The 26,903-nt window shown below is 30.5% G+C and overlaps 1 protein-coding gene across 5 annotated transcripts in view; it reads right to left on the minus strand.

The window, feature by feature from the left end:
• The window catches only part of LOC117175198 (UNC93-like protein), a 42,325-nt gene that overhangs the window by 11,825 nt on the left and 3,597 nt on the right, over nt 1–26,903 (minus strand). For 3 of the 5 annotated variants that reach the window (XM_033364834.1, XM_033364830.1, XM_033364833.1), the window contains exons 2-4: nt 16,720–17,087; nt 12,869–13,155; nt 5,748–5,964 (exon numbers count right to left, since the gene is read on the minus strand). In XM_033364834.1, the coding sequence (XP_033220725.1) occupies nt 5,748–5,964; nt 12,869–13,155; nt 16,720–16,979 (764 nt within the window). In that variant the 5' untranslated portion in view covers nt 16,980–17,087. Of the gene's footprint in view, nt 1–5,747; nt 5,965–12,868; nt 13,156–16,719; nt 17,189–26,903 lie in introns of those variants that run through there. The other 2 variants (XM_033364835.1, XM_033364832.1) reach the window with 2 other exon arrangements.

The raw sequence follows: 26,903 nt of genomic DNA on the forward strand, positions 1-26,903 counted from the left end.
TTTCTATCATTATATAATTTAAAAACAATTTGCAACGTACAAAATAAATTTATTATGATATGATATTTAAATTCACTGCGATAAACATTTGTTTGCTACCATTGCTACCATAAATAAGCAATTATACACCTGCTAATAGGTATATTTATTAACAATTCCGAATTTTTCCTCTCCGTATATGTACATATTCCTAATTTTCCACCCTCCTAATTTTAACGCTTCTGAATTTTCACCCATTCCGCTTCTTTGGTTTCCGAATAAATACTACTCAGAGTTTTGGATTTCTGATTTATTCCTTTTTCCGAATTTTTGGTATTCCTAAGTTTTACCATTAGGTATTATGACCCATTCTGAAATTTTACCTTTCTTAATTTTTACCGTTCTGAAAAATGAACGGCCCCCCCAATTCCTCGGTTTACAGATATCGAAAAAAACTGAAATCATGCATGGGTTATAAAAAATTAATGAGTATCATTCTCTCATGGAAAGTTACATTTTGAAATATAGTGGATATTAATTTCTTGGATGCTCGTTTTAATTCGTTCCGAAAGTTATGACCACAAATTAAAAGCTGGAATCGCTTAACAATATGAAAAAGATGTAACATTTTAATTAAACCTGGTTTCCGCAAAATAAAAGTACAAAACAAGTTTTTATCTATTTCTTATTTACATCATGTCGCGCAAGCGGAAGAAATTAAACAAAATCGAAATACTAGTTTTTGAATGAACAATTGAATTACAATTATCTTTCAATGGAACTAATTATAATGAATTGTCTAATAATGAAGAACACATATACTTTAAAATAAATCTTACCCATTGGAGAGTTGGGGACAAAATAAATATTGTTAAGTAATATTTTCAACAAAAATAAACCACTTAGAGTATCTAATTATCGAAAATCGTAGTATGTTAAGTTAAATATTAGTAATTTTACACTAAAAGATTGCTACTATGTTATAGTCTTCAGATCGTATATCAGTATGTTCTCCATAATTCTGTAAGAACTATTTATAAAAACCAAGTTTTTCACAATTCTGGAAATTACTACCACCCGCAAAATTGTTTAATATTTTTCAAGTTAATCGGGCTTCACAGGGTTGTGTCAAATTTAAAAGGAGTGTAGTCATTTTAAAGGGGCTTAAATGCTATCAATTAGGTATTTTAATTAAATTTTAAGTATCTGAAAAAATTTCATAAAACTTCAAAAATTTCAAAGGACTTTAGGGAATATTATCAGATTTTTTTGTATTTTTACGGAATTAAAAAATATCTTGATGAAATTTCAAAGAATTTCAAGTATTTGGAGTGATTGTGACAAGTTTGGAAGATTTTAAGGTATTTTAGGGATTTAAGGCTATTTTAAAAGATTCCAATTCCATGTTAAGAGATCTGAAAATGTTTTGAGTGGCTTTACAAAGTTCAAGGAGTTTCCAAACGTTTTAATGATATGAAGGGACTAAACAATTTTTTTGCATTTTTAAAGAGTTTCCTATAATTTCTGAAGATGATTTTATCATATTTGAATAAATTTTGAAGAGCTCCAAATATTTTAAGGAATTTCAAAGTACACCAGAAACTTTTAAGACCGTACTGCTCGGGGCTCTGTTCGAACTTACGAACAGTCGACGCGGGCATGGAAGAATTTGGAAGAACACCGTTAACTGCGAATCGGATAAGTCACCTGAAAGTAGTTAACGGTAGGCGGCTCAAGGGACTTATCCGAATTGCAGTTAACGGTGATCATCCAAATCACAGCAGCGCCGATATCCCAAGTGTAAGAGTGTCCACGTCGAGACCGAAGTAACGAAGACCGGACTTAAAAGTTTGTGGTGTATATTGGAAAAATATTTTTCTAGGGGGCTTTAAAATATTTTAAGGAATTTTTAACAGATGCAAAAAAATTTCAAGATATTTTAAGGAATAATATCAGATTTAATGTAACTTTTGGGATATAAAGGCATTTCAAATATTTCAATGAAATTTCAAATAATTTATTCCCAAGAATTAAGGGATTTCAAAGCATTTTAAAGATTTGAAATTTACAGCACAATTACAGCACTATGAAGGCCGCTTTTTTGGCTCGGCACAGTTTTTTGTTATTGTGACTGTGTTGTCATTCAAACATTTGAATTTTTAACTAGAAAAAGAATAATTTTCCACAAAAAATGGAATAGTTACATTTTAAAAAGAAACATTATTTTAATTAAAAAATTAAAAATAATTTTCAACAAAATAGTTAAATTTTCAATCAACGAAATTAATTTTTAACTAAAATGAAGACTTTGTAACAAAGAAAAAAGTTATTTTTTGAAACTTTAAAGTTTAACCAAGTAGCTGAACTTTAACCAAGAAGAGAGTAATTTTCAACCCAACCAGAAAAGATAAATTTGAAAAAAGCAATGCAATTTTTCACTAAAATAGTTTAATTTTCAACCAAAAAGATGAATTTTGAGGCAAGAATCTTCATTTTCTATCAAGAGACGAAATTCCACCAAAAGACATGAATTTTCAATAAAGAAAGATAAATTCTCATCAAAAATGGATGATAAACTTTTATCAAAAATAAAATGACCAAATTTTATGTTCAAAAAATTAAATTTGAACCAAAATAACGAATTTTTAAGAAAATAGTTCAATTTTTATCCAGTGATTTTTAACTAAAATTAACAACGTTTAACAAGAAAACGGAATTTTTAACAAAGTAGTTAAATTTTCACCAAGTCGTTAAATTCTCACCTAAAAAGGGTACGTTTTGATCTAACAATGGAATAGTTTAATTTTTAGTTAAAAGAAGTAACTTTTAACCAAAAAGAAACAATTTTTAACAAGATTGTTAAATTTTCAACCTAAACAATTATTTTATAATTAAAATAATCGAATTTTCAAGACAAAAATTACTTTTTACAAAGTTGTTTAAATTTTAACAAATTTGAATACTTTTTTACTAAATAATTAAATTTTGAACCAAAATCCTGAAGTTTCAAAGAAGAAAATTAATTTATTACTAAATTGGAGGATTTTTCGGTTAAAAATATAAGTTTTAAACCAAAAACCTAATAGTTAAATTTGCAGTTAATGAAATTAATTGTCATAAAAAAGAACAACAAATTTCTTGGGTTGTCTGAATCACTTCGAATTACCCAGACAAGTCGATAAATATGGATTACTAGTAGATAACTCTGGGACATAACTTAATTACATTTGGACTTCTTGGATTAACTGAATTACTTCGAATTACCTAGATTACAAATCTATTAATCCAGATTAAGACTGAATTATAACAGCTTAAAAGTATATTACTCCAAACGGTTTAAATTACCGCTGATCAAAAGTGTATTACTCCGCTTTACACTGCATTGTCGCATTGCACTGGATTACGAGAAGTTGTTCGCTCCGCTCATAGCACCTAAGTGCACCGAAACGCTTCATTTTCAAGACCCTAAAGTTAGCTATGCATATATATTTGAAATTTCGACCTTGAATAAAAAATGTAATAGCAGTCGTAGCCAAAAAGTAAAAACGCCATCGAAATCGTCTGAGCCATATCTCTAGGTTTTTTTTTTACTTTTTTTAAAAAGACATGTTTTAAATAATTCCGTTGTTAATTAACATTTATCCTTTATTATAAAAAACCAAAATTACTAAAGAAAAAGTGAAGATAGTTCTGGATTCTCCTTGGCAATATCTCCAGGCGTTTTTTGTCCATTTTTTATGCCATGGGATATCGTAAAGGTGTGTGCGTATAGGAGGCAAAAACAATTTTTAAACTAACTTTTTTGCACTATTTAAAATATTTTTTTATTTATGATGCTTCAAGGTATGTTATTTTTCACTTACTAACTCTGAATTTTTCACCAGAATTATTAAATAAATTTAAAAAATTTATTTTATTTAAATTTATTTATTTTTTTTTTGCACTGTTTAAAATTTTTTTCATTAATGATGCTTCAAGGTATGTTATTTTTCACTTACTAGATCTGAATTGTTTACCAGAATTGTGAAATAAATTTTTTTAAATTCATTTAACAGTTCTGGTAAACAATTCAGAGCTAGTGAATGAAAAATAACATACCTTGAAGAATCACTAATGAAAAAAATTTTAAACAGTGCCAAAAATAAACAAGTAAATTTAAATAAAATACATTTTTTAAATTTATTTAACAATTCTGGTGAACAATTCAGAGTTAGTAAGTGAAAAATAACATACGTTGAAGCACCATAAATGAAAAAAATTGTAAACAGTGCAAAAAAGTTAGTTTAAACATTGTTTTTGCTCCCTCTACGCACACACCTTTACGATATCCCATGGCATCAAAAAATGAAAAAAAAAACACCTGGATATATTGCCGAGGAGAATCCAGAACTATCTTCACTTTTTCTTTAGGACTTTTGGTTTTTTTATAATGAAGGATAAATAATCAAATCCATATACGCCATGGGATATCGTAAAGGTGTGTGCGTAGAGGGGGCAAAAAGAATGTTTAAACTAACTTTTTTGTACTGTTCAAAAATTTTTTTATTCATGATACTTCAATGCATGTTATTTTTCACTTACTAACGCTAAATTGTTTACCAGAATTGTTAAATAAATTTTTTTTAATATAAACAATATAATTGTTTAAATAATTAATTTTTTTAAATTGAAAAAAAACACCTGGAGATATTGCCGAGGAGAATCCAGAATTATCTTAACATTTTCTTTATGACTTGATTTTTTTTAATGAAGGATAAATGTTAATTAACAACGTAATTGTTTAAAAAATGACTTTTTCAAAAATGTGAAAAAACCTAGAGATATTGTTTAGATTATTCCAATCGTGTTTTTACATTTTGGCTACGACTATTATTCCATTTTTTATTCAAGGTCGAAGTTTCAAATCTGTATGCATAGCTAACTTCTGGGTCGTTCATTTTCACGTAAGTGCATAATGAAATGCATGGACGTAAAGGGAACTAAAGAGATATGTCAGGACAGAAAAATGTGGCAACAAATATTTATAAGAAATCCATGATAAAGAGTGTCATTTGAGTGAATGACGCCCAAAACGAAAGACCTTGGACACTAATTTGCCCAAGGGAAGAGATTTACATAATCACTTTTTGAAGCTCTTCGCCTAAAGTGCTTGCTAGAGACATTGATTAGCGACCTGTGTCGGAGCATTGTTGAAGAACAAGCGGGTTATTAAAAAAAAAAACCAAATACAAATTCTAGATTATTCTGAAAATCTATACCCCCCTCCCTGTCCCCCATACTAAGCCTTTTATAACTCCCTTTATCACTTTTCCCATATGAACTCCCTAATCTCCGGCCGGAACCGAGTGAGTCTCGCTTACCTCAAAAAGGGATTTGACTAAATGTTTAAATAATAATAATACGTTTATTAATAAAAATAAAACTTTATAAATTTACAAATGATTTTCTAAGCTTCATAATTTTGAAGGGTGGAATTTTATAATCATTAAATTTGAAATTGCTCAGTCTTGAGTGACCTTTAAAGGTTTCACGTTTGATTCAGTATTCGACAATGGCTCTCTACTTTATTGTTTCAAACTAGACAATAAACTCACGAAACGTGAGTCACGAGATCAGTCCATATTACCGGAAGTTTCCGCTACTGTCATCATGCGGATGACGAACGCTTTGGTTTCTCTCTGCGCTTTCGATATGAAGGGAACTGTAGAGTGATTGTGAACTTCCGCAAGTTGAACTTTGACCCAGAATCTATATCAATAATTTATTACCTTGATAGTGAATCAACTCCGAATGCTACGATCAGGCATGCTATGACCATGCAGCCTAAATAAATTCCGGAAATCAACCAGATCCTTTCAGGTGCTGGTAGCTTTAGATTTGGATTAGCTTCCACGAGCCCACAAAAGTTTGCTCCGCAAGTTTCTGCAACTAATGTGCTGTTCAAAACTTTTTCTGGCGGTATTTCTTCTATTCCATACGACAAAACTGAAAAATTGTATGAAAAAAGGTTTTGATTTATTTATAATAGCGGCCAAGTTATGCAAGTTAGTGAATTTTATTTTTTTAACACCACATTATATGTACTTTTAGAGTCTCATAGCCCCGAACAGAACCCGTTATAGTTTTGGTCGTGTGTCTGTACATTTGTCGCACCTTTATCCTGAGATGACAAATAAGGGGAAGTTGGTAAAGAGAGATTAGGGTCAGTAGTGAAAGTGAGAGAAAAGTTAAGGGAGGGTAATCACCGGCTAATAGGGAAGTGATGCTGCTGTGGGGTGGGAGGAGGAGGATATTATATGAGAAAAAAAAGGTGAAATGAAGTAAAATTATGGATGAATTGTATGAAAGCAGAGAGATTTGAAACACCTAATTAATGTCTTAATAGGCTACGAAAATTTTCCTTCTAGGTGGGTGGCGCTCAGTGGGAAATAATTACTTTTATTATTCAAAATAACGTACAGCCCACAAATATTGACCGTTTTGAAAAACAAATATTAAAAAAAAAGCTGAAAATATTCGAAAGTGAGTTGTCTAGCCGGATTTTTGAACTTTGTTTGCAATTTTGTTTTATACAAACAGATAGGACGTAATAATTGCCAATTTTTCTATTTGACGTTAACGGTGCTCGTTAATAACAAGAAAATTGTTGAAATCTCCTAATTTCCATAGAGTAATTTCTTGATCAACTTCAGGATTTTTGTTAAAAAAAGTAATACAAGAATAAACTATCGTGTATCTGTTGATGGAACAATTTTTTGTTACGATATCAGACTTCTCGATTGGCCCAAATCATGCATTTGTTAAAAAAATCATAAAATTGACTAAAAAAATGCCGAATTTTGCTGAAGATATCATGAAGTTCCTAATTTAAAAAGTTGACATACAAAAAAAAAAACGATTTTTTCTCTCGACAAATGCCTGACTAATATATTTGCTTATTGAATTTGTATTAAATTTGGTTTAAAAAATCATAAAATTATTTAACAAATTATGAGCTTTTCTGAGACTATCATGAAGTTCCGAATTAAAAAAACGTAATTGAAGTTTGCAACGTTTATAAACGAAAAAAACTGTAGGTTTTTTATTTTCTATATAGGTTTCAGAGTGCGTGTTTCTGCAAAACTTAGTCGGCTGTTAGGAATTATTAAGATTAAACTAATTTTTATTTTACCCGGCGCTAGGTGCAAATAATCAGTCAAAGAAATTTTGGAAATTTGATTATGTTTTTATGGAAAATCGTGGAAAATCTTGTTTCAACAAATAATTTGCTTATGACAAATTTTTTTGCTTATAATATAATATTGAAACATCTTTAACTTATGTTACTCCATGGAACTTGAGTAATTTCAACAATTTTCCTGTTATTAACGAGCACCGGGAACGTCAAGTAGAAAAAAATGACCAACCTTGTTCTTATATTTTTTTATTTATAAACAATTTAAAGCGTAATTTAAAAATCCTGCTGCACTTCTCTCTTTGAAATCTCATCATATTAAAAAAAAAATGGTTGCATAAATTGGTCATTATTTGTGGGCTGTATGTCATTTTGAACGAAAATAGTAGCTTATGCACCAAGGGAGCAAGATGAAGTATTCGCAGTGAGTACGAATTTTGGGCGCGAGCGAAGCGAGGACCCAAAATCGTACGAGCCTGCGAATGCTTTATTGCTCCCATGGCGCATATACTATTTTTTAACACGAAGGGTGCGAAATTCGCGTTATTGAATGCCTATAAAAAGGAAGCAAAGCCCATAACCTCACATTTACGCATCACTCTGTCTCTGTCTCTCATAATGTACTTCTTATGGATCAGCTGACTTTCTCTCCCTATTGTAAGGAGAGAGAGAGAAAGACTGGTTTTGCTCCCGCTTATAGGCATCCAAAACGGGCATTTTACGCCCAGAGTGTTAAAAAAGTCCCTGTTTTCCCACTGTTCTGTGCCTACTGTGACTAATTTTTTTCATACTTGTTATCAAAACGTTTGTCTGAGAGAAGCACCTTGAATTCGATTTATATCTTGAATTTTATTAGGATCGTACCTAAAGGCAATCGTCTTTCTACATTTTTTATATTCAATTTCCTCTTTTCCTTGTTTTGCGGTTCTTCTTTCAAGTTTTCTTGGCACGCATTGTTTTCAACTCACGATGATATAATGTATATACATAGGTAACTTTTTATGGCACAAACGAGAATTATCCAATAAGACTCAAGACGAGTCGCAGTCGTTGAGAAGTGAAGGTGCTCTCGTTTCATAATTCTTACTATGGATATGCCAAAGCAAAGTGCGATATGATCGCTTTCGAGATATGGTTAAAATTTATGAGGCTATGAAAGGACTTATGCGAAAAAAAGGATTTTTTGTTTCTCTTACGTTTTTATGAGATGCGATAAATGTATATTCAAGGCTATTTTTCACAAGCAGGATTATTTTTATTCGATGTGGCATTACGAGGTTATTTATGGTTGCAATCTCTTGCTGCACTCATATCAGGTTTTTCTATTTTTCATAATGTATTTTATGATATTGTTCCTTTGGAATTTATAAACATAAAGTTTTATTGTAATATTTATCTAAATAAAAAGAGATATTCAATTTGAATTCACAAAGTTTTTACACGATTTAAATGATTAATTCGTGGAAATTCTAGGTTTTTTGTTTCTTTTTTTCATTTACGACGTAGAAATTTTATCAAAATTGTAAACAAAATCGTTGTAGACAAATCTCGATTTCAATTAATACGTGGCAATCAGCAGTTCTTTGTTAGTTTAATCAATATGATGTTCGCGAAAAAAAGATTGATTTGCGATTTTTTAATATAAGGTGCTTTTGCAATAGAATGATTATCCAATAGGAAATTTCAATTCCAATTTCATATTTTTCTTTGTAATTTTTAGATTAAATTTTTCTTTTTAATTTATGCATTTTGGTTTAACATATTTTAACTAAATTTTATTACGTTTAAAACCGACTCAAACCTTAAAGTTTTAATTTTAAAAAATTGGATTGATTGATTTGTACTCTTTGTACTGCAATTTCCGTATACATTAGCAGATTGTTTTGGTACACATAGACTTTTAGTGTATTTATTTAATTCAGGTCGAATTTCAATTTATGAATTTTTAATTTCTGTTCGATATTTACCATGCTTGATTTGAGATTTGCTCAGCTCCGAATATCTGCATTTTACTGTTTTCAATCATCCACCGTTGTCAAATTTCATCTAGTTACTTTAATAAAATTGATTTCATAATTTTCCAATTGCGTTTTATTTGTAATCGCTTCCATTTTGAAATTGTATAATTTATCGTCGTTTCAATATTCTAAATTCAACATTTTTTAAAATTGTTTAACAAAGGATATGTGCAATAACTTGAATTTGCAATTGGATCCAAGTACAACATGGATGCTTATGAATTTAGTGAAATATTTGAAGAAGAATTACATTTAAAATCAGGCAAAATTAAAAAAAAAGGTCCGCAAATTTTATTTTTATTTTTGACAATCATTTGAAATCTACTTGCGAATTCTTAAGAAATTACAGAAAATTTTTTTCAAAATCATTATTTCTGATCTAGATTATGTATTCCGAATTTTCTTTTCTTCTTTTGTAAGCCACCGGAAAATAAGCCAGCTTTTATAAACTTCTCGAAAGTGGATTTAATAATAAAACACCCTTCTTAAGATTTAAATTTTATTTGGAATAGATTCTAATATTCACTACGCTTATAGGAACAGAATATGTCAACAAATATGGGAAAATATAAAAAAGGTGCCACTTTTTAGAAATTTTTTTTATTTTTTTCACTATTTTAGAAACGGGATAATTTTTTGTTTTAAATACAATTTTTTATTTTTTTTTGTAAACGATGCAAGATCTCACAAAAAATCAATAGCATTTTTGGAATTTTCCTATATGCACACAATTTTATGTGAAAATTTTTTGCACCTTTAATTGATCCAGAGAAAAATGCAAAAATTAGAGTTTTCAACAATAGTTTGTTTCAGTACGATGCAGTGATTTTCCAAGATTGTGCTATAAAGGGGTAGGTTTAATATACCCAATTGTTGGCAGGTTGAGGCAAACTTCAGCCTTCGAGAAAGAAATGAATGTCAACAATTATATGTGTGATAAATGTAATACTAATATGTACAGAGCTGATATAATAGGGTATTAAATTCTAAACTTTGTTTACCTAAATATATATTATAAACTGAAAAAATAATTAAAATGAGCTCATTAGACTAAAAATTCAATTCTTGGCAGGGTTGACGTAATTCTTGGCAGGGATGGCCCCAATTATTGGCACCATAGTCATATGCAGATGAAACGGTAAAGGAATCATATTAAGCTAAAATTTGATAGTATCACTATAAAGTGAATATTGAAGAAAAACATTGCTTATCAATTATTTTTCATGCATAAACAAATTGTCTGGCTTAAATTACTTAATTATCTGCATCTATCTAGTCCAAATTTAGAGGTTGTGATCCTCGGCTTCTTTTGACTGCTTCAGCAGAATTAGTATAATCGGTTTTAAAAAAATTGATTTTCTTTGTTGTTAGTGTCTAGCTTTTAACTTTCTTGTTCTAGTAACTCCTTTAGCAGAATTAATAAGATCGTTAATATTTGAAGATTGATTTTTTTTCCAGTTCATTCGTTTTGTTTTCTAACTTTTTTTAGTTCTATGTTCTTGGGCTTTCTCTGAAATTTAATTTTGCCGTTTTCGTTTTTGCTTTTTAGCTTCTTTAATCTTAGTATTATTTTTTTTTCAATGGGTTTTTTCTAATTCCTAATCTCCCCATGCGATGTTAAAGCATAGATGCGACTTTTGCCTTCATTTGCCTTCATTTTCGTTTTGGAGTTAGAGGAAACGCAAATAATCATACATATTTCCGTTTTTTACACATTTTAAAGCAATTTCTTGTACTTGTTAAATTGAAATCGCTTGTCGTCTCAATTCGGCGAAATCGTTTCATGTTGCGTAAATTGCATGCTAACCTGAAAACTGGTTACAAAGCATTACTGTTTTCTCTATACTATTTAAATCAGCCTTATTATTATTTAACACATTTTCAGAAGTGTTAAAAATTACAACCGAAATTATTTTTCTATATGTAAATCAGGCAGTAATTTTGTTGGGCAGACTAGTTGTGAGTGATACATCAGACTAATTTGTTGTTAAGTCTACATCGCTAAATTGCGAATTTACTCTATATTTCTGAGTAACATATATCACTAAATTAAATTACTTACTTAATTCTTTTGAGTACCGCTCCAGTAATTTACCTTGAAATCTTGTTTTCACCTTTAATTCGGTCTTTTATTCTGAATTTTACAAAACAACAAACAAACATAACCATACTTTTTCCGATTGCCAAGAATAGAAAGCATTGCAAGAACATTCAATCCAATTCTTGGCAGAGGGGTGCCAAGAATTGCATACAGTGCTTTAGATTGAAAATTCATTTGCACCTCCTATTATTTATTAAATAAATCATAGTTAAATCTTACTTATTTTTTTATTAACAATTTTAACATTTCCTGGAAATGTGCTGAAAGAAAATAGTCACTTCCATTAATTATAACGTTACTATGGGTAAATTGAAAACTGCTATTAATTAAAGATTCTCTTTAGCTGATCTGAAAATTCTAGGCAGCCTGGAAACAAAGCTGAATTTTGTAATTTCAGAACACATAAATTATTGTTTAGCATAAGATGAAAACCTATTACTACAAAAAAATGTCTGCACCATTAAAAAAAAAACAATTTTCTATTTATCTCTATTCTCTTATTATTTCATAAAATCTAGAGAATATGCCAACAATTGGGGGGGGGGGGGTGCCAAGAATTGGTGCGCTTACCCTAGACGTAGTAAATATTATCATCTATTTGTGAGATGAAAAAAACATTGAAGGTGGAGTTTTTGAGAAAATTCGCTTTCAATCTTTTTTTAACGCATTTCCCTCCCTTTCACCAGAAAATGATATGTCCAAATACTTAATCATTTTTACATCTTAAAATGAACCTCTGCCGGATTTAATATGGAATTAGTCAGAAATAAATTATCAGAGACTTGTTTCAGAAGAAATTGCCTTTAAGTTTGATATTAGGCTGTATTTAACGTAAGCCATAAACATTTTTAGGTGGAATAAGGGGAAGTGAAAGGAAACGGTTACAGGGAAAGTAGGGGAAGTAAGGGAAAGTAATATTGTGCAAGCAGGGGAAGCGAAATAAGAGATCGGAAGAGAGAAAGTAGGGGAAATTATGGCAAAGGAAGGTTGGCAAAGTAGGGAAAGTGAGGAGAAATGTGTGAGTGGAAAATAGGGAATGTTGTAGGAAATGAGCAAAGGTAAAGTAGGAGAAGTAAGGGGCAATGATGGGAGTGAAATTACGGGAAGTGAGGGAAATTGCGAGGAGAAAAAGATGGGGAAATAAGAGAAGGGTAAACAGGGGAAATAAAGCAAGGTTAAATAGGAGATATTAGGAAAAATAGTGTCGGAGAATTACGAGAAGTGAGGCTAAAGTAAGAAAGGGGAAGGAGTGGAAATTACAGCAGGTGTAGGGACGCGTAGAGAAAGGGAAATAGGTGAAGTAGAAGAAATGAGAAGGAATTTGGGGAGAAGAAGTTAGGAGAAAGTGAGGGAGTAGAGGAGGAAAAAGTTGTGAAAGTCGACTTGAAGTTAAAGTAAGGTTTTGAGGAAGAAGGAGAACATAAGTGGAGTAGAAGAGAAAGAATTAGAGGAACATAGGGGGAGTAGGAGAGGGAAAATATGGTTGGAGGCGGTTTAATCTACATAATAAGCGTCCTAATAGGTTAAGAAACTCTTTTATTTAGGCGCGGCGCCTTCTTTGACTAACTTTTTTAGAGTATGAAGGATGAGTCCTACCTGCAGATGAAATAAGATTTCCCCAGACTTGAGCCATTTGGTAAAACATAAAGAAGAGGCCAAAGAATCTAGTGACTAGAATATCGGCACTTAAGTCTGAGACACTGGCATAAGCTTCAGATACGACCGTTAAATATGTGCACTTTGCACACCAGAGTGGCCCACCACCGAGCCCAACTGCTAATCCTGCAGGAATCATTGTGTAGAATTTGGGGTAGAACTGAGCAGCAATAAAAGGCATGTATGCAATAAAAGTTAGCGAAATCGTCCACTTGCATCCTAACCAACTTGAAAAAAATGATGATTAAATTAATATTAAAAACATACAATAATAATTATTACAAACTACAGCAAATATGAAAAAGTGGTGTAACGATATGTTTGGAAAATCTCGCAATCATTGTTATTTAAGACCTGATTGGCTTTTTATTATTCGAAGTTGTTTCACATCTTCAAATTGAAATTTCAAAAATGAAATCTACAATTATTTAATTTCAATGAGAAAAATCTGAAACAATATTATTTGAATAAAGAAAAATTTGCGTTTTCCAATACTCTTGGGCAGGTAACCTAAGACTTTCAACTTATCTAATAAATTACACTAGTTTACAGTCATTTTGTACATTTTGTGCTACTATATTTTTGTAATGCATTTGGGCCTACTGCACTTGAAAGTCGTTTAGAAAGTTTTTCTGTGGATTGATTTTCGAAATATGAATTAAAAAAAAAAGAATTTTTGATGAAGATAGTTTTACTCTTTGAACCATATCTCAAGTTAAAAACGACTAATTTTGTTGCAACAAGCATGAAGATAAAGATCAACGATAATTAGTGTCATTTTCCCTGATAAATTTGGTAGTTTAGATGCAATGAACCAAATTTTTTTTTAAAAGTCAGTCTTTTAGACGAAAATAAACATACCGAATTTTGAAAACCAATACAGAAAAAAATTTCAATGCGATTTCACGCCGAAAATCGACATTTTAAATAAAAAATATTATATCTTAAAGATAAACATATTTTCTAACGGTTTTTCTTTCGGTTTTGTCAGCGTTTTATCACCGTAAGTAGGCATATTTTAATAACAGTTTTCGGTAATATTATAGTTTTTTTTAACAGGAATTCGGTTATTTCAAACAAAACTTATTTAATTTCGGAGAAGATACCTGCAATATTTTTTGTTATGTTATGTTAATGTTTTTAATCTGAACATACTGTAATTTCAAAATAAGAAATTCAAATAACATGTACAATTTTTCAACATCTTAAAATTTGTGTTTGCATTTTACTTGAAATCGGTCTGTATCAGTATTTTTGATCGAATACTAAAATTATCATTAAAATATAATTAGATTTGATTAAAGATTCATCGTTTTTTAACAATTTTATATTGCGTTCGAGCTTAACTAAAAATATTACAATTTGAAAATGATTTAGAATCTCTCAACAGTTGTTGAATATACGAGTATTAGTGTTTTTCAACAGAAATGAGTATTTTCAATTTGAAAAAATCATTATCATTTGAAACAGATTTTGAATCATTTAACAATTTCGATTTATGTTAGGGTTTTCCGCTAGAAATTGGTATTTTTGAACAAAGATGCAACCGATTATTTTTCTATATACTGTACAAAAATAATTTATATTAATTTTGAAGTTGAGATATCAGTTTTCTTAAAAAATAATGTCCTTTCTTTTCCTTCCTATTATTTTAAATAATAGATACTATACATTAAAAAAAATATAGTTTTGCATTTAATTTTCATGAAATGTATCAGCTTAGATGCTTTAAAAAGAGATGACTAAAATTAGAGAAAATTGCCAGAGAATAAGCATATTTTGATAAATTATTACAATTAGTATATTGAGGTATCTACAATTTTTGGAGGTCAGTTTTGATGCTATGATTCTATATAATTTCGTATTATGATATATCCAGTGTGGAAAAATTGAGAGAGCATCATCGGGGATGGTCCTGTTTACAATGAATACATACATTACATTTTTAAACATTCTATCACAAATAAAATTTATAACACTACGAGGTAACGAACCCAGACTTTGTTTCCCGAGAGAAGACCCTACCGAACGACCAATTTAGTTTTCTTCGCTCAGCGCAGTGTTCAATTTTTCAAGAAGGCGGGATTTCTTGATGTGTTTCAGCCAATCTGAAGTGAAGCTATTTCACTTCATCAACATTTTTTTTTCTAGATTTATTTACGAGACTGGCGAACAGTGGGCTTTATTTTTTCTACTACATTTCTGTTTGTGTACCGACCTCAGTTTGCTAAACTTAGTCCAGCAGGGGTCTTTTGTCCATAGGCAGGTCAAAGTAAGGAAATTAAAAAAAATTATATTCAAATTAACGATAATTATTAAATAAATAATTTAAATCGATTACAATTTTTCTTCGCGTAATATTTCGTTTTTTTTCATTGTAGACTAATTTTCAACTTTTTACAATGACAGGAAATGTAATTTTTTATCAACATCAAACATTTTTAACGAGGGAACTCAGAAATTTGATCTTGAAATTCGACAGTTTTTTTTTTAAATTTTAGAACGCATGAACCATATTTTTAAAAGTATTTTTTACGTTCATTTTTTATGATATAAAATATTCACCCTTCCGACTTTAAAATTTTAATCGCTGATCCGTGAGAGCAACCGAGCTCGGCCCTCGGCAGAGACCCTCACAGAATTTCCACGCTTCTGCTTCTCGAGTGACGGTCCGATAAGTGAACAGTGCGTAGCTCGCATCACAGCAGCACGGCAGATAGCACGCGATTGGTTGGCGCTCTTTCTGTGTGCACAGGCAGCTTGTGCGTAAGCCGTTTCCAGCATACTGCACACGTATTTGCTTGTGCGAACACCTTTAGAGGGCTCATCAGCGCTTTTTCCCCACAGGATGTGACAAAAAATAGTCAATTAAATTAAATCGTGATTTCTAATTTAACCCTCCGCCGTCCACGGCATTTTTACTACCTCCGCCGTCCACATGGGTCACCTGTGTCCACCCCTCCTCCACCAGTACAGTTTGCGACATAAAAATAAGTGGAATATTCTAAGTTACTATTCAGATCCTCTATTTTATCATTAAATTGATTTTGAATATTCAAAACATTTTTTTCATGTTTTAAATAATTGAAATAGTAAAAAAAAACAAGGAAAAGGTGGAAATTTCATTAAAATTATATAACATTTTAAATAATTAATTACAAAAAATTCGGGGTTTCATTGGCGGACTGAGCCCTCTTGAAAAAAAAATAATTTACCTATGTTGTCTTCCAAAAGAATATTTATTCTAACATTTGAAATTGATGTTTTTTAGGAGGGTATATTGCATGAATAAAGAAGTATAATGCTGATTTTCCTCCATGTATCTGTATTTAAAAAATGAACAATTTCACACGTCAGGTGCAAAATTTAAGCAACAAATCAAACGATGGTTTTCACAAACAGGAATTCTGCACGAAATGCAACAGCACGATGTTTTGTGGTCATTTTTTGTAGGACAAAGTGCACATCTTTTGCGCTTCTCTAATTTATCCGAAGCAGCTGGAGGACGTGCAGTTTCCTCACCCAGCACTATTTGTATAATAATTTTGAGCGGTGAAGATAAATTAGGCTTTTCCGACCAAATTCACAGCCATGGCGTTATTGCGTAACTTTTTTTAGGGAAAAGAATTACGCGTTAACTTTTTTATTCTCGATAAAATTCAACCTCGAAAAATCGCCTGGGTCACGTATGACCCAAGTGGACGGCGAAGGGTTAACTAAAGCTATAATAAATACTTTTTTGGTGAAATCTCGCCATCCAGTTCAAGTAAAAATAATTTATAATTTCTTACCTGATGAGGACTACAGGAAGGAAAATATTACTAAAGATGAGACTTCCATAAATAGCAGCTAACGTGAGTGTTCCTAAGGATTCATCAGAATTAATTGAACTTTGAAGGTTACTCGCTCCCATGAAGGCAGTGAAGTGTATCATAAATGCAAATCCTATCATTAAAATATTTTTCATTATCCTCCATCTTTCGGAGGGCTGAAATCCTTTTCTTTCATCTTGCACTTTGACGAAATGCTTTGCGGTTTCAATCTTGTCCATGTTTGCCTTGAAACTATTGCCTACGTATGTTTCAAATACTCAGTTAATAGGTCTTCAAATTTAATCTTAATTGTTGTGTTTATACAAGTCCCAAATCTTCTTATTGCTCTGTGAAGATTAGGAAATTTTTAGTGTTTGATCATAAAGTTGGTATTAGACAATCTCTTGTCATCTTCTACACCCAAATACGCATTTTTCGAAGCAGCGCACTAAAATGATGAAAAATTGAAATATAATAATACTTTAAATCATAATTGAAGGTAAAAATTCAGATTATAAAATCGCTACTAAGTATAAAAAGAATAAGGCAAAGGTTCTGAAGAACCCTGCGAGAAAAAAATCTGCCATGAAGGACGAAATGCAGAAAAAATCGCTACCGGGAATTATTGTCTGTAATATAAATGATTTTGAACACTTAAAGTAAAATTTCTAAGACAATCTATACGATATTTTAACAAAACTAGGTAGGTATATAGAACCTACAAGACTTCAAAGATTATGTAACATTAGAAAATGTTATTTGAAAATTAAAGAAATGAGCCGCCTATATAAATTTAATCCTATAATTCTGAAAAATTTAAAATCATATCTCATTTAAGATTTCGCATAATTATTAGAATGAAATAAATTTACAATCAAATCGAACTTTAAAGTTCTAGTAAATAATGTGTACAATAGGGTCGTCCGACAACTTTTTATATTCTCATCAGAGAAGGCATTAGATTTGTGTGAAATTTAGCCCCCCCCCCAGTTTTGGTCAAATCTGCACGTTTTGAGAACCCGTTAATCCGAAAAACAGGTTTTCATGAATTTGTCTGCCTGGCTGTCTGTATGTCTGTCTGCATGTCTGCCTATTTACAAAGTAATGCTTGAAAAAATTAATCTATACTAAAAATTACCAGAGTTATAGCATTTACAAAATTCCAAAAAACACACAAAAATGAACATTTTAAGCCAAATAACGGATGATATGAAAAAAGTCTGGAAAAGAAAAATGTTGCTTTTCAAATGCACTATAAAATTGTCATAACAACTTTTTGAATTTTTTCGAAAAATCCAAAATTCATATTTTGACAGCATACAAAAATGAGAAAAATCCAAAAATTGCATTTTTCGGGTAAACTATGCAAAATACGGTAAGAGATGAGTTTACAAAAATGGTGGACTTAAAAAATATCTACAGATTTCTGATGTATCACTTTTTCATAAGACGCGTAGTCTTGGCTTTAATCCTGAAGAGCGTCATTAACAGTCAAACAAATCTTCCCGCTGCGTGGGCACATTCTCATCAAAATTTTTGTTTTTTTATTTTTTTTCATCTCGTGTCTGGGGTTAAAATAAATTAAATCTTATTTATGTTTTTAATACTATTTTTTTACGATTAAAACCAAAAAAAGAACTATCAAGAAATTATTCATGAAAAAAAAGCATTTTTAAATTCTCATCCGAAAAGGTATTCGATTAGCGTCCAAGTTGAGACCCCCCCCCCCCCCCCCCCCCCCCCCCCAAAGCTTTTGTGAAAAAATTCTATGTTTTGAGACCCCCTAAAATCGAAAAACAGGTTTCTATGAATGTTTCTGTCTGTCTGTGAGCACGATAACTTTTGAAAAAATTAATCCATTAGATTGGCCTTTGGTACGTTCTTTTAGTGTCCTAAGCTAAGTACCAAGTTAGTTAGTCATTTTGGATAAGTTCTAAAAGTGAGCGCATTTTGAAAATGTTCGAGACCACATTTTCTCAAATTTCGAAAACTATTTGGACACTCGTTCATAGTACTTGAAAAGAAAAATGCAATTTTCGATAGCCCTACAAGATTATCATAACAACTTTTTGAACTTTTCGAAAAATTTAAATTTTGACCACACAAATAATAATCAAAAATCAAAAATTTCATTTTGCGGTAAAACTATGTGTCTGTCTGTCGGTCTGTCTGTATGTATGTCCGTGTGTATGTGAGCACGATGACTTTAAAAAGTCATTGTATTAGATTACGTTTTTTGATTCAACAATTTCACAGTATTTCAAAGATTCTCAAATATATAAATGCAGTTTCAAAAAGGTATATATATATATATATTAAAATTTTTGTCATAAGGACAACTGCAGGTTTTCACCAGGAGCGGGTGCTAATCTCAAAAATTGCACTCACGACAGTGAGATAGGTGGTAACAGTCTATAACGGAATCAATACGACGATCCGGCAAAAGTTTCGCGCACCCTAAGAACTCGGATTGATCCAAGGACTTCCGCCTTCTGCATTTTTCCCGCAAGCGTTTTATCATTAAAATTATTTATTTATACTTAGAGATGCTTTTCAGGCTATTAACGACTGAAAGCTTGGCACCTCCAAGAGTGCCGATGATAAGGACGATTAATTTAACAGGATATTCCGGGCACAATCGTTGCAACTCCCTTATAACGTCTCTATACCTCACTTTTCATTCTCCTTGGCCATGATGTTTTTGTCAGCTGGTGCCGAAAATCCGATAACGAACATGGTTCGCTTCTCGAAGTCAAGAAGAACTATATCTGGCCTCGAGTGTGGAACAAAAACAATTGTCGAAAATATAAAGTTCCAGTATATGCGGCACTTCCCATTCTCGACAATTCACTCGATTTTCCTAGGAGCATTTAGAGGAGTAATATTAAGGTTAATGCGGTAAGAGTGACAGAGATGGTAATAAAGCACTCTTAGTGCCGCATTGTACCTTTGGATATAGGTCGTTCCCGCATGAGTTGGACAACTAGATAGTATGTGAGCTAAATGCTATGGGTGTGGATGGCAGGCCCTGCAGCTTTCATCGGGAATGTCTTAACTCAAAATGTGGCGACGGTATGTTAAGGTGGAAATGACACCGTCTTGGCCTGTCAAAATAAAACCCTCCGTACCAGACATCAATCCGGGCGATTTAAGTAAAAGCAAAAGTTAGCTCACACGACATTGACTGATCCTCCACATTTCTGTGGAAGATACCGTGCATCCTCTTATCGAGAAACTGTTCACGAAAGTTTTTCTCTTGTGCTTTTTAATCCGGGCTTTCAGGAGTGAGTACTCGAGATAGATAAGATTCGATACATTTTGCTCACCCCTAATACTGAAGTTAATTCCGAGTGTTTCAGCAGCCTCCTCTGCTGCTTTGTACAGAAACGCTCCTTTGGCCACTTTTCCGTGATTGCTGACCATTTTAAGAAGAGGGTCTCTTCCATTTGCGACTATTGTGCTGTACTCAGAATAATCGTGTTGTGAAGACATTCAAAACTCCATATTCCGCGACCACCTTGACGGCGTGCGATGTACAGTCGCGGAACAGAAGACTTAAGATGCATGCTCGTGTTAGAAATCGTTTTTAGATACACTGGAATACTTGGAACATATTGTCGTCAATAAATTAAGGAATTTTAATAATTAATCTCGAAGAGCTTAAATGCAAATCCCAGGATCTCTTTCTAACCTAAGCGAAATTTCTAAAAAATGTCCATTTAGAAAAAAAGTCAAATTTATTTTTGCATTTCATTTTTAAAGTTCGAAAATTTTTTGCACAAACTGCTAACGATAGTTGGAAAAAGTATAAAAAATTATCGAAACAATACTAGCCAAAATTTTTTTACCGTCATTCAAATAATGATACATATCGCTAAAACAGATGCTATATTCTCAAAAGCCACTTATCGGTTGATTTCATAAATGAACAATAACAAATTCCATCTTTCAATCTCAAAGTTCTTAAAGGGTAAACTCTAAACTTTCTTTCAAGGCAAAAAATATGCCCTTTTTAAAAAAAAAAAAACAAATTTTTGTTTCTTACTTTTAATTTTGAAAGTCAAATATTTACTTTTCAAAAAATACCTATGTCAATGAAAAAGGTATAAAAAAGCTTCAGACACTATATTGGAGACATTTTTGTATGGCGATTCGAAGAGTTACAAATCGATAAAATAGATGATGTGTTCTCTGAAATGTCTCATCGCTTATTTTAATATAAAAAATAAAAATCTCACTTTTTAATATTCAAGTTCCTAAAAGAGAAAAACTTATGATTTCTTATCAGAGAAATGATATACCTTTTTCCATAAAAGTCAAATTTGTTATTGGCTTTTATTTTTTAAAGGTTAACTATTAATTTTTTCCAAAAATGCTTATAATCAGTAGAAAGGGCCTGAAAAGAACTAATAAAATTATATAGAATATAGAATTAAAATAAAAAATAGAAAAAATATAGAATAATTTATATATAATAATAAAATAAAAAAATAGAATAATAGAATTAAAAAAACAAAATATAGAATAGAAAAAAAATTGTATAGAATAGTTGAAAACCACCTCGCTAGACGATATCCACGAAAACCTGAAAATTTCCAGTAAAAAAATCAATGAAATTAATTTTAATATTAATCTGGTAATGAAAGCTATTAAATTACAAAATTTAATCAAGTACTGATAGTCGAAAATTTATAAGTAGAATAGTTTTTTTAATAAAAGAAGTTACTTCAAATAACTAGTTCAATAATTAATTTTCTTGTTTAATAAGAAAAATAAATTTATATTTTAGAGGAGTACGACAAAAGGAACGAAAAATTGCGCAGGCTTGTAATATAATAATTTATTATTGTCGTTATGCTACACTCAATATTTGTGACTGTAAAAAATTGGTTTCTTCTAAAATATCCATTTATGTTCTCTATGAAAAAACATCCATTGAACAAATTCCTTCAATTAAGAAAACACTTCTTTTTATCAAATCTACAATTTGTACTTGTTTTTTTTTTATTTCTCAACTTTGATTACTTTTAAGATGAATAAATAAAATATAGGAATTAACTTTTGACGTTTGAATATTGATAAAATTTCCTATCTACCTATTATTTGCTTGGAACTAAATCTTATTTTTTAGAATTACTTATCCAACAATCTTCATTAATTTTTACTTTCAGCAAAAGCAATATTCGACCTTTTTCCTATATTTATTATTTTTTATTATTAAAAATGACTTGCAATTAGCTTATATTTAAATGTTTTTTGTTGAAAAAGTCTGTTTTTTTTCATTTTCGAGACTGGTTTGGATAACATTAACTTCTAAAACATTTCGTGGTTTTCCTTTGTATTCGGTTTCTTCTGCAAAGAGGTAGTAATTTTTCATGGGAAGGATTTACCACACTTTTTATTAGTTTTTATCTTTTTGTTCCCATTCACTTTGTGTGAATAAATGATTACCTAAGTGACTATTTGTCTCACACTTTGGATGAACTCCGTTCATAAAGATAAGATCCTTACAGATAAATGTATAAAAAGTAATGAGATCTACTCATGACATAAAACAGAGATCGATAAGAATCATAAAAACTTAGAAGGTTAAGATGAAATAAAGATCATTACTAGAATCTTAAAAAAAAAATAAAAATAGTCTTTCGTTCGTCAATTTATTTAGACGATATTAGTGCTGTAAAATATCTGGGTATCTTTAACGGGTACCAAAATGTTTAAAAAATGTGAAGTCTCCTTCATTTAAATTTTATATTATAACTATCTTATTTAATTATTTTTAATGTTAGAAATATTTAATTTAATGTGAATTGACTTTAAATTCATCACTGTGTATTCGTTAAGAAAGTTCAGTACACATTTACTTTTTATGAGTTTTATATGTGCTGAAGGATTGATAATATGAGTAAGAGGAATATTTTTTCTAACTCTTGTCGATTTATTTTTTATTGAATTACTGAAACTAAAACATTATTTTTGTCTCCAGTCAAGTATTGAATTCTTAAATATGAAAATGAAAATTAACGAAGTACTTTTGAATTCTCTAAAAATAACATTTAAATAAAATTGAATAGAAGTATTAGAAATCTGTAAATATCATTCTAAATAATATAGAATACTTATTCAGCTTATAGAAATAATTTCAAATTTTATTTTAACTTTGATCAATTTTTAATTAATTATAAATAAAAGCAACAAAAGCATAATTTTCTATCGAAGCCTGTGAGCCGGATTTTGCCTTTTAAAGACAAATCTAATGTTGCAGGTGGCAGCCATGTTTATTTCGCTTTGCCTACTAAATTTGGACTGCGCACATCGAAGCGCAGATGTATTTTCCCGGACTGTCCAGGACTTCTTGTAATAATACTATCGCGCTATTTTGCACTTAGGAACTTGTACAAATTCTTTCGAATAAAATGAAAAATATTCACCACTTTTCTACAATTAGTCGTGGTCTGAATTTGGCTTGTTACTTAAATTTCGCATAGAAAATACAGAACTCTTTTTTCTTAAATACTTTCAGGAATTAGCAGGACTCGTTTGCATTTAGTATTGGAAAGTTTGAAATCTTCGATTAAAAGTCATTTAGGGTCTCCATCGTTTTGGTATCCGTCCAAGATTCCTGGACTAATTTTACACTTTTTCCGTGTATTATTAGGTGCAAAGAACAAAATTATTATTTAATAATTCAAATTTAATCATATAAACTGATTCTGGTATAAAAATTTTCTTCTACTAAAAATTATCAGGACAGGTTGGAACTAGTTTTCTGCGTAGGAAGGATCAGTGAAAGGCATGAGTATATTACTTTGTGTAATCAAGGCCACAGTTACTCAGGGCAATGTGTGACTAATGTTTAGAAAGTACGAATTGATTACATATATTCCTCCAGTAGGATAAAGTATCAATTGTTTTTAAATGAACTTTTAATTCTCTCAATTTGACTACCAGTGAGATTTCACTTTAAATCAATAAAAACCCTCACTCATGTTAATTCCTATTTGGGAAACCTGCCAAAAGTGGATAATGTAACCTCTGTTAATAAAATAAACATACAACCCTAATAAAATTATTTTAAAAAAATGAAACATCTTAACAACAATAAGAAGTTAGTTTCGCCAGCATACAATTGTATGATTTCTATTTGGTTAAAAGATAAACGACTTTCTTAACAATTCAATTGTTTAGCTGAGGATTCATGATTTCAGTTTTAAATTTATTTCTTTGTTTAATAATTGAACTATTTCGTAGAATCTTCATTTTTTCTTTTGGTTAAAAATTAATAACTATTACGTTTTTTGTTGAAAATAAATCTTTTCCAGTTAAACATTCCTTTTTCCTAGATAATTATTTACTAGGATTGAGATTTTAACTATTTTGTAGAAAAATTATTTATTTTGTTGTGAATTAATAATAAATTGAAATATTAACTATCATTTTGCTTTTGAAAATTCATATTTTGAAGTTTAAAATACAACTACCTCGTTTGAAATTGAACTTCCTGGGTGATAATTCCTTCTCTGGGTTAAGAATTATTGCTGACAGTGAAAGGGAAACTATAATATATGGTTGAAAATTATTTTTTTTTGTTGCATCTTATTCGTTTTGTGTGGAAAATTTAAATTTTATGCATAAAAAGTTTGACTTTTTGTCTTGAAAATTAAAAAATGTTGCCGAAAATTCTCCTACTGGGTAGAAAATTCAACTGTTTTGTAGAAAATTAATTTTTATCATCTTCGTAATTGAAATGAAAATTATTTGATTCAAACCTTATGTATTTTGTTGAAATTCGTAAAATCAATTTTTTGGCTGTAACTGCAGCGGTTTGATTGGACATTAATTTTGTTTAATTGAGAATTGAAGTATTTTGTTGAAAATTCGTTGTTTTTGGTTGAAATTAATTGTTTTTTCATAAAATCTTTTTTTCGTGTTGAAATATCAACAATTATATTTTTTGTTGAAAATTCATCTTTTTAAGTTTAAAATTTATGTAGAGGAATTTATTTGTCATGCAAACTAAACAATTTGATAGAAAACTCAACGGCTTTGTGGAATTTTTTTATTGTTATATTAAAAATTAATGTTTTTAAATGAAAAGTAAAGTACTACATTTTTGTTTTTCCTGTTTTGTACAATTCAATTATTTTAAATTTAAAATAAAAGTTTTTGTTAAATTCATTAAATTTTTTATTATTGATTCATCTTTTTTGGTCAAAGGTTATTTTTGGAAGACTTCTGCAAAAATTAATTGTTGAACAAAAGAAAATTTCATGAATTTGCCCCGGCAACGATTGAAGTAAAACCTAAGAAATAAGATGCAGCAAAAGTAAGCCTAGCTTTTTCGGTGTATACTGGAACCAGGATTTCCGTAAACGCGGGAACGAGGAAGAGATGGACCCTGTCTGTTTACATTCGGAGTCCCTGGATTGGTTTCGAAGACTACTGCATGCTATGGCGGAAACCGTGCACAAATCCAGGTTCCACTGTATATAGCTTAAAATAAAAATAATAAGCTTCGGTCATGAATTAGAAAAAATTTGGACTCATTGCATTCAATGTCCCATTTCACACTGATTAAAATCTAAAGCCAATTTACAGTAAATCCCCTAGATATTGTTGATCTGAAGTTAAATAAAAATGCTGGAAAGAAGTAAAAACTACAATTATCTGACGGCAGACAATTTTGATCACAGTTCTTGTGATATACGAAACTTTTCGAGAGTGCATTTAAGTTGCTTTTGTCAATTTAGACGAGGATTGAATTTCCCTTATCTATCGAAGCAATTCTTGGAAAACAGAATTTGATGATGAAGAAACTGGGTTAACGTCACGCAAAAATTTATTTCTAACTTTCTTATAGTCATAAGTTGAAAAAAACATAATGCAAAAGGTTGTACACAAAAATTGAATTATTGGGGCTGGAATTAATTCAAATTATAATATTCAGAGTTATTTAATTAATTACTCATGTTCTAAATTAAAATCCATTACCGAACGCAATTAATTATAAAGAGATCAATCACTTCTCAAAATTATAAGGAATCTCTTAAATATTCAGATGAAATTAATTTCCATCAAGGATTGCTTGAATGCTCCACTGCATTTTAATTCGTGGAATATGGTTAACCTTCGCTTTTTATTATTCAGCTCTATAGGCAAAAGTTCTAGAAAAAACGCTACAGTATAATTTGTTTATCTTGACTATTCCACTATTCCATTCATTTTACGTTAAATGAATCTAACTTGAAGGTCAAATATCCTTTATTTCTAAAAAATAATTTTATAAATCATTTGATATAAATATAGATAAATATAAACTCATAAACGTGAAATAATAAATATAAAACTCAACAAAAATATAAAATTTTAATATATTAGTTCAACACAGAATCAAGTAGTTGGAATTTTCATAAGAAAAGAAGTCAATTATTAATAAAAAAATCTGCCCGCTTCGCTGGAATATTCTCATTGCGCGCAACGCGCGCGGCTTGCAAGTTTGAGCGAGACTTGGAAGCTAGTTGTGGTGGAGGGCCTGAGGTCGGGGAAAGGCTGCCAGTGCGCTTCCACTCAGACTTTTAAAACTAATTTAAATTTTACTTTACAAGCACAGCAGTAAGTTTCGAAATTGTCACACTCGAGACACTTTTCCACACGCAAAAGAAAAATTTTCTTGTGCTTATCAATGTGAAAATACCTTTCTGTTAATATATTTTAAGCATAAAACAGTATTATAAAATTAACGAATCAACAACAAAAACTCCACTAAAAATGATAAAACTTGTATACTCAAATTTTATAAAAGCTAATAACTTTTCTCAGGAGAATATAAAAATGATTTATTTGTCATGAATAATTTTCTGATACTTCTGTTTTTGGTTTTAATCGTAAAAATAGCATTTAAAACATAAAAAAATAACAAATTATTAATTAAATTTTTTAAAACCACACCCACGAGACGAAAAAGAAATTAAAAGACAAAAGTTGTGAATAGAATGTGCTCACGCAGCGGGCAGATTTTTGTTGTCTTTTACTGTTAATGATGTTTTTCATGATTTAGGCCAAAACTACGAGGGTGGATTGATAAGTTTCCGGCCTGACCAAGAGATGGCGCCACTAGGCCTACCTTAAGGTGGCGTTCTATAGTACCATCCTTAGATAGCTTG

The sequence above is a fragment of the Belonocnema kinseyi genome, chromosome 6, assembly GCF_010883055.1.
Source record: "Belonocnema kinseyi isolate 2016_QV_RU_SX_M_011 chromosome 6, B_treatae_v1, whole genome shotgun sequence".
In the NCBI taxonomy this organism is placed as follows: domain Eukaryota; kingdom Metazoa; phylum Arthropoda; class Insecta; order Hymenoptera; family Cynipidae; genus Belonocnema; species Belonocnema kinseyi.